This window comes from Poromitra crassiceps, assembly GCF_964638095.1.
Source record: "Poromitra crassiceps genome assembly, chromosome: 3".
Taxonomy (NCBI): domain Eukaryota; kingdom Metazoa; phylum Chordata; class Actinopteri; order Beryciformes; family Melamphaidae; genus Poromitra; species Poromitra crassiceps.
The window spans coordinates 80,248,259-80,256,916 of NC_139625.1; the positions used below are offsets into that span (position 1 = coordinate 80,248,259).

General features: G+C 39.8%; 1 protein-coding gene across 1 annotated transcript in view; it reads left to right on the plus strand.

The window, feature by feature from the left end:
* Window positions 1-8,658, plus strand: part of LOC310772708 (kalirin-like) — a 141,042-nt gene that overhangs the window by 73,518 nt on the left and 58,866 nt on the right. Inside the window, exons 26-31 of the mRNA XM_083632583.1 lie at window positions 790-914; window positions 1,890-1,956; window positions 3,712-3,821; window positions 4,320-4,389; window positions 5,293-5,382; window positions 8,645-8,658. The exon at window positions 8,645-8,658 is cut by the window's right edge and continues 79 nt beyond it. Coding sequence (XP_083488709.1) covers window positions 790-914; window positions 1,890-1,956; window positions 3,712-3,821; window positions 4,320-4,389; window positions 5,293-5,382; window positions 8,645-8,658 — 476 coding nt within the window. The remainder of the gene's footprint in view (window positions 1-789; window positions 915-1,889; window positions 1,957-3,711; window positions 3,822-4,319; window positions 4,390-5,292; window positions 5,383-8,644) is intronic.

Genomic DNA, 8,658 nt, shown 5'->3' on the forward strand with positions numbered 1-8,658 from the left:
TCTAAAAAAAGAGTCACAATGTTGATTGAGGCTATGGTCCTTTGATGGAAGCCTTTGCAGTATAGTGACATTATGTGACATTAGTAATGTCACATAAGAAACACTGTTTGGATCTCACCTGCAATTACTACTCATCGCCATATGTGTCACCCAAGAGAACAAAACTGAAATCTTAGAGATTATCACTTTAAACTCAGAATTTAAAAAAAAAAAAAAAAAAAAAAATCGCAAGTGACCCTAATCATCTTCGGTAGTATTAAATTGTGTGTGGTGTAAAAAAAAAAAAAAAAAATCTGGAGACCATATTTGAATTCCAGGTTGAAAACCATTGTCTTAGCCATTCATGATTCAGATCAACATTCGGGTTCCCAATGTGGAGTGCGTAGGAACGAGGAGACAGATCTCTGGATCCACTGTCTGTTTATTTAAAACTCCAGCAATATACATCATATGCTACAGTATGTCATCTCTGTTAGGTTCGGCTAAGCATGTTATCCCCCTGGCACTGTACCCGGCTAACCAACACCACAACCCGGAACCCCGTGCACTGTTAACTGCTGCGAGACCCCATGACTCTCATTGCTTAAAGGGCCCACGGCCACAGGGTGAATGTCTTTATCAATATCTAATAGCTCTGCTGTGGCACCGCCACAACTTTACAAATTACGGACATGGCAGATTTGCATGAGATTAAGATCACAGACGAGCTCCGCAATTATTACAAATGACCCAGGTAATATTTATCGAATGCAAATAGGACTTAAGTGTGCTGTACGGTGTCCCTGTCAGGACAATAAGGACCTGGAGCTGGAGCTGATCCCCAACAGTCTGTCTGACTCCGACCCCGAGGTCAATCTGTCTGATCCCTCCCACCAAGTCAGCGACGAGAAGAGACGCTGTGCACGCAAGAAGGAGTGAGTAGCACTATCTCTATCACTATTAATATTACTATCACTATCAATATCACTATTCATATTAATATAACTGTATCACTATTCATATTTCTATCACTATTAATATCACTATTTAATATCACTGTTAATATTAATATCACTGTATCACTATTAATATTTCTATCACTATTAATATCACTATTTAATATCACTGTTAATATTAATATCACTGTATCACTATTAATATTTCTATTTCTATCACTATCACTGCCGTGATAGTGCTAGTGATATTAATATCACTAGCACTATCAAGTCCCTCCAGGATTTTGCTTATTTTTTGTGATTGTTGTAATCAAAAATGCTTGATTTTGCAGCGGCTTTTCTCAAACATTGTAGTGCAATTTGCAAAGATGTATGTGATTATTTTGCTGTAAAATTGCAGAAACTGGCTAAAAATTACAAGTTGAGCAGATTTTTTCCCTACCTTTTCCCTAATGGCAACTTTTCCCCAAACTTGCAATAATAATAATTATTATTATTACATTTTATTTGGATGGCACCTTTCATAACATAAAATGCAGCTCAAAGTTCTTTATAGTAAAACCTAAGTAAAAAAAACTATGCAGGTAAAACAGTAATAGTAAAAGCAGTAGAAATGTACTGTAAACAGTAGAGATGTACTGCAAACAGTAGAAATGCAATGCAGTTTGCAAAGTTTGATGTGTGTGTGTTTTTTCCCTGCGGTAAAATTGCAGATGCAGGAACTGGCAAAAATTGCAAGTTGAAGAATCAGTTTTGCAGTTTTTGTGGAGAAATCATGGGAATTTCGAAACATTGCAAGCACCCGCAAATATTGCGGAAATTGGTTGAATTTGCATTAATGATTGTGATCGCAAAATCACTATTTCCTGGAGGGAGTGACCATCACTATTAGTATCACTGTTAACCTTGTCACTATTAATATTCATAGAAATAAATTATGAATCCTGCTCTCAGGTATATCATGGCTGAGCTTCTTCAGACAGAGAGAGTCTACGTCAGAGATTTGCAGGAGTGTATCGAGGTACTGTGTGTGTGTGTGTGTGTGTGTGTGTGTGTGTGTGTGTGTGTGTGTGTGTACGTGTACGTACAGCAGTATAAAATACCACATAGTACACAGTACTATATAACAGCACATGGACTTATTACTCTTACTGTGTATTTTCTTGTATGTATTTCTTGTTAATTTTGCTACTCCTTATTCCGTGGCTCTAGCGGTCACTTTTATCTTGGGCGGAAACCTTGTACCCCCCAAAAAAGCTATTTTTCCCAAGGAAGAAAAATAATCCCATTTTAACATAGTGTAATAGTAATAATGACATTAATAACCAGTAATATAACATCTTGTGCTCGTCCGAAGTACCTGAAACTATCACAAATTATTTTTAATAAATCTAAATCCATTGATGGCGGGGGGGGGGGGGGGGGGAGGCAGAATTATGAGATAGGAGGATTCCACCGCGACAGTGATGAATGAGAGGTGTTGCCATTATTGTTTAGTTGAGCAGTTTGTGAATTGATAGACACAGACCTTAATGTGAACAGCGCCCTCTGCTGTCTGTACTGCAGCACTAAAACAGAGATGCAGCCCTGAACCCAAAGAAGCAAACCATTGAGCTGCTGTTGGCAAACAACAGTTTAAAGGTACAGTTCACCCAAAAATAAATATTCATTCAATGTCTACTCACCCACATGCCGATGAAAGGATGGGTGAATTAATTAAAAAAAGGCTCCATGCGTCTGTTGCAAAATTCTCCTAAATGATTGAAGTGGATGGTGACCAACTTTCAAATGTAAAAAAACAAAGCAAAAACAGGAAGTAAAAAGAAAAAAAAACATGCTTCCATACTGCTCACCTGGCATGTGCACTTCAATTGTTTAGGATAATTCTGCAACAGTATTTTGCTGTGAAACGAAAAGGTTCACCCGTTCTTCCATCAGCATGGGTGTGAGGAGAGGATGACAGAATTTTCATTTTTGGGAGAACTGTACGTTTAAATTGCAACCTGGATAACGCTCTCAGTACCCCAACTTCCAGCAGCTGTCAGGGTTTCCTCAGGGAGTTGAAAAAATACATTTTTAAAAGTTCCGGTCCTTGATTATGATTGGCTGAGCCACGTTCAAAGCTCTTGTAAAATACTATAAAAACACACGTGTGGCCACATCACAGTATTACTGCGCCATGTTAGCTAATGTTAGCTAAGCCCGCTGCCTGTAACAATTTTCATCAGCCTCAAAACGCCACTGAGTGACTAAAACATTAACTTGTTAACCATTTCATGCAGCTAACGTTATCCTTGCAGCTAAGCTAGTACGGAGAGAATATTGGGATATTTTTCCGGGCGTATCTCCTTGGTGTTTAGCACAGAATCAGATGACGTGCAAATGTTGAACTGACTGGAGGGGGGCTTGAAGGACTGCATTGCTTGGCGGAAGAACGATTATTTTTTCTCAATATTGCATTTTTTGTTGCTCAAACCTTACCAGGTAGACTATATGTAGCAACCGTTTTATAAAAGAAATAAGGCCTGTGAGGCTGTGATTTACCACCCCTTAGCTGTTCTACAATCACTGTAAACCACACAACCTCTGGCGGCTTATTGCTTCTCAGTCGACACCATTACAAACACATTGGTGAAGACCTTTCTTGGTAAGGAATTTATTCCCAGATTGGCCAGATATCTGATAATATTCCCTGATTATGAACACTCTGCTGCCCCCTGCAGATGCACCTGTGGGGGATAAGTTAAGTTAAAGTTGACTCTGCTGCTCCCTGCAGACGTACCTGTGGGAGATGACCAGCGGCTCTGAGGACGTTCCTGCTGGTCTGTCCAACAAGGACGACATCGTGTTCGGAAACATCCAGGACATCTACGAATTCCACAACAGGTACACTCATATACTTATATACTTATATACTATATAATATATATATATACATGTGGTTGGCTTATTGATGCACCACCTCCCACTCCCTTGTAACCAATGAGAAATCATCCTCTGGAGTGGAGGCTTTTTAAACTGTTGTAAATCTGTCTTCACTGTTTGACTCTGAAGAAGACGCTGCTTGCGTCGAAACGTTCGATTTTGTACCTTATTAAATTTGTTTGCCAGTGATTTCGTGTGTTTTAGTCAATTCTACCTTTCCAGTATTCTGTCCTAGTCTGAGAGCACCGATCTCCCCTTGTGGAGGGGCTGTAGCGCAAGAGATTCCTTCTACAAAGAAATAAATAAATAAACAAAATAAATTACTAACATAAATTATTGTATTTAAATGGATCCAAACTACACCCACTAGCTGCTAGCTAGCTGCTGCACTTTGTGTAGGAACTAGCTACCAGCTAGCAGGTGTAGTTTGGTTGAAATGAGGTACCCTGTGTGTTGCAGTATTTTCCTGAAGGAGCTGGAAAACTATGAACAGCTTCCTGAAGATGTTGGACACTGCTTCGTTACCTGGGTGAGTAACGTGTGTGTGTGTGTGTGTGTGTGTGTGTGTGTGTGTGTGTATGTGTGTGTGTGTGTGTGTGTGTGTGTGTGTGTTTGTGGGTGTAATAGTAGAGATTGGTTTATATCAAATATAACTAAAAATATAAAATGATAAAGATATAGTGGCAAGCGGCAATAATCAACATCCAGGAATATTTGACATTTTTAGAAGACCAGATGCAGATGACTTGAGATATTATGAATCCATGTACCCGATTAGAGACATAAACAACACATTTGTGGCTCACCCTAGTGGCAGAATATCCCAAAGCTGCATAGCAAAGCTCGGACCTAGCATCGAAACGTGTGCACAAAGTTTGGTTGAAATTTTCATTTATGCACATTGATGTAACTTAAAGACACAGAAATAAAAATGTATAATTTCAAAACAGATTGACCTATCGAAATTTCCTTGATAACTTCAGACCACCCGCCCACCCCCAAAAAAGGAGCAAAATAAGAAGGTTTGGGGACATCTGGCCCAACGGTTTCTGACGAGTTGTCGAAAATATAATTTCGAGAAAATTGAGAAAAAAGTCACAAAATTTGACATTAGAGCAGAAGACCATTGGAGCAAAGATACAGATGAATTGAGAGATCAAGATGATGACAGAACTTTGAATCTAAGACAAGACCAAGATCATTGCAAAAATATAAACTTGATTGCTACAGTGCCACTTTAAGATCAGAGTTTCATTTTGTTTGCATGAGTAGTGGGTGTAATTTACAACCCACCTGCCAATTTTGGCAAAGAAAGAAAGAAAGAAAGAAAGAAAGAAAGAAAGAAAGAAAGAAAGAAAGAAAGAAAGAAAGAAACCTCTATAGCCTCTCTTTCTCTCCCCCCCCTCCCCCCCCCCCTCTCTATCTCTCTCAGGCTGATAAGTTCCACATGTATGTGACATACTGCAGGAACAAACCAGACTCCAGTCTGCTGATCCAGCAGCAGGGGGCGGGCTTCTTCGAGGTAACTTTAATCTTGGTTAACACTTTATTAACACTATCCTAACACTTACAGAATTATCAGTACCTGGAAAGTTTGGAAACAGGAATAAAGTGTCAGTTTCGGTGATGTAACCTGGGGTCATTAGGTGGGTTTCCATCCACCTGTTTAATGCATCTTTTCAATTTGCTCATTAAAAAACCTGAGTGTATTGATAAAAGGTAAATGTGATAAATGCAGTGGAAACATATTAAGTGAATCTATAACCAAACTCCATTCAAAAACCATGCAGTTTTAACGGAAGAAGACTGCGGGATTATCAGGTGACTCACGTCATTAGACTAAGTGCTCCATGCATTATATATGCCAATTTGAAGAGTGGCTCCTGGTAATCCATTTTCTGCCCACCTCTGTATAATCAAGAAACTTTAAGATGTTTTTCATAGTGCTGTCTGCAAGGTATGGAGTGTTGGTGTAACATAGCAGATCAGCAGAGGCAGACAGCAGTGCATTGTCTGTCACCAAACCATCATGTTTTCCTCCTGGATGTTTTCTCTTTACCAAACATTTATTCAGAGAACACGGGGTTAAAGGAGAATTCAGGTTTTTTTTACAACCTGGACCTTATTTGAAGCTCTATTTATGCTTTATAACTCACTGGGAACAGACATTTCTGAAAACGATTCACTAGAAAGCTAGAATGGCCCACGAAACGGCCTGGAACAGAGGCCATATGGGCATCTGCAAAGCATGTATTTACGTCCTGTAAATAACTTATTTTCTGCATTTTCTCACCGGCTCATATCCTTATTATATCATAGAGAAAATGAGAAAATGAATGGTTCTTGGCAGCTGCTCTCCAGCCTTCACAAAGGTGATCACCTGGGTAGAGTGGCGTGCGCGTCTATACCTGCTGATTCCCATGCTGATGGCTTCTGCCATGGGTTTCAGAACCAGCTGTACCGGCCCTGCCCATGAGCCTTTTGGCAGCAGCTGAGGATGTGCTCCAACGCCCCCTCCTGGCTGAGCATTGTGGGCAGCCCGGAGATTCCACTTTGCCCCAGACATAGACCGCAGAACCGCCCGGGCCAGGGGGGCCGTGGCCCTGGTAACTTTTGTAGTCTAATATAATATTTTTTATGAATAAAAGCCTGTTTTTTCCTCCAAACTTACACTTCAAACCAAATGAGCCAAAGGACATTGGTCATCTGTCTCACTCTCACCCACACCCACTGACAGCTGCGATGTGATTTGACAACCTGTCACCTGCGACACCCTGTGGCAAAAAAGAAAGAAAGCAAGAGTCTGTTAAAATGGCAAGGTAGCTTTGTCTGCCGACACTTTTGAAATGGTCGCCGACAGAAATGCAGCGTCTGCTACCTAGTGAAAGGTCTAGTGTCGCTGACTACGTCATAGTATCGCGCAAGTCTGATTGGCTATATAGACGGCACGCGCTTGACTTCCTTGTTTTGGTTTTCACTCGATTGAAATGAATGAACGTGCCCCCGCTATTTTTATCAGCCTGTCCTTGATGTATGACTTTGTGAAAATCACAAAGAACATGGTGACCAATTTCCCAGAGAGAGAGGATGTGAGTTGTGTGGTTGTGTGTCGTTTATATGCGGCTGCAGCCAAGTACGTTACATCTTGCCTCCGAGGTGGTTTCACTGTGCATTCCATTCCCTCTCTTCACTGAAGTATAAATGCAACACCATGAGCGACACTTTCTTTTTCGTCTGCGACCATGTGCTGAGCGACACTTTCTAATAAGTATAAATTAAGCTTAAGCCTACCAAACACTCTCGCTTGGATACTATTTGCTTTTTTTGTTAGAAACATCTAGACGAATCCAGGTGCGTTGTTGTTGCTACCCAGCTGGTGTGTTATAGAAACCGACCGATATATCGGCATACCGATATATCTAGCATACCGATATATCGGTACCGATATAACCCTTATTTGTCATTAAACATCATATCGGTACCGGCTTACATGTTTGCCGATATTGCCGATGTATGCCGATATCTATGAAAATATATTTTTTACTGGATATATACGGTAATGCAGAAAACGTGCTTGGATCGATCAGACCAGGCTCTGGCATTGTTTACAATACTCTCAACACTGCAGCACAGCTCTGCTATAGTTTGTCATACAGTTCAAACATGCTCAAAAATAAACAGAAAGCAGTGCTCACAGCTGCTGTAGTAACGGTTACTTTGAGGAGTACGACAGCACCGAGGTAGGATGAAAGCAGACTTTACATGCAGCAATGCGTCCTCAGATGTAAATAACTGAACCAAAAGTCCATTTACAAAATTAAGGACAAATGGCTTTTAATAATGTCACAATAAAATGCTGATGATGTCAGGTGTGGAGTCATATTTTGCCAGAGAAGCAGACATGATTATATTTTGGCAAAAGCTGCCTGTCTGTCTGTCTGTCTGTCTGTCTGCCTGCGTGCCTGTCTGACTGATGTATATTTAGCACATTTTTTTATTCTTTATTTGTTCATTTCTATAATCCATTGACAATGTTTAATAATGTTAAATATTCTTTTATTTGTTTAAGAAAGCAGCCTTCTCTACAGTTACTGTACATTTGCATATTCATATCGGTGCAAAATCTGTGCACAATCCACATAGAAAAAGGTCTATTTTCATTCCAGCTCAAAAATTCACTATATCTGCTGCCATATCGATTATCGGTGATTTAAATTTTCTAAAACCGGTAATCGGTATCGGTCGCAAAAATCCTTATCAGTCGGTCTCTAGTGTGTTACATGTAGCAGCATGTCCAAGCTAACGCTGGTTAGCAAATGTAACGTTATCTTAATTGTTTCCAGGTTTGCCAACTCAATAAATCAACAATAAAATTGTTGTTGTTATATTTTGTGTCAAATAATTGATGTATTTAATAAGTAGCTGTGTAATAAGTGGGATAATGTGCCGGTCATTATTGTAAAATAATCGCCTGGCTGATCACCCTGTCGGGGATTATTTTTCAATAATCACCGACTCGCTGTACATTATACCTTACTTGTCCTGTAAATATCAATACTCATAAACCTTGTTATAAGTTGCCATGCATGATTATAAACATTTATAATAGATTTATAAAAAGTTATAAATGCATTATAATGTCTTATGGATGTGCTCATAATGCATTATAGATATGACCTTCATAGAAAGTGCTACCGTTGAGCTAGCAAACACTGCAACAGGAAATAAACGGGCGATTTAGAATATCTCACTGTGTGTGTGTGCGCGTGTGTGTGTGTGTGCAGGAGGTCCAGAGGAG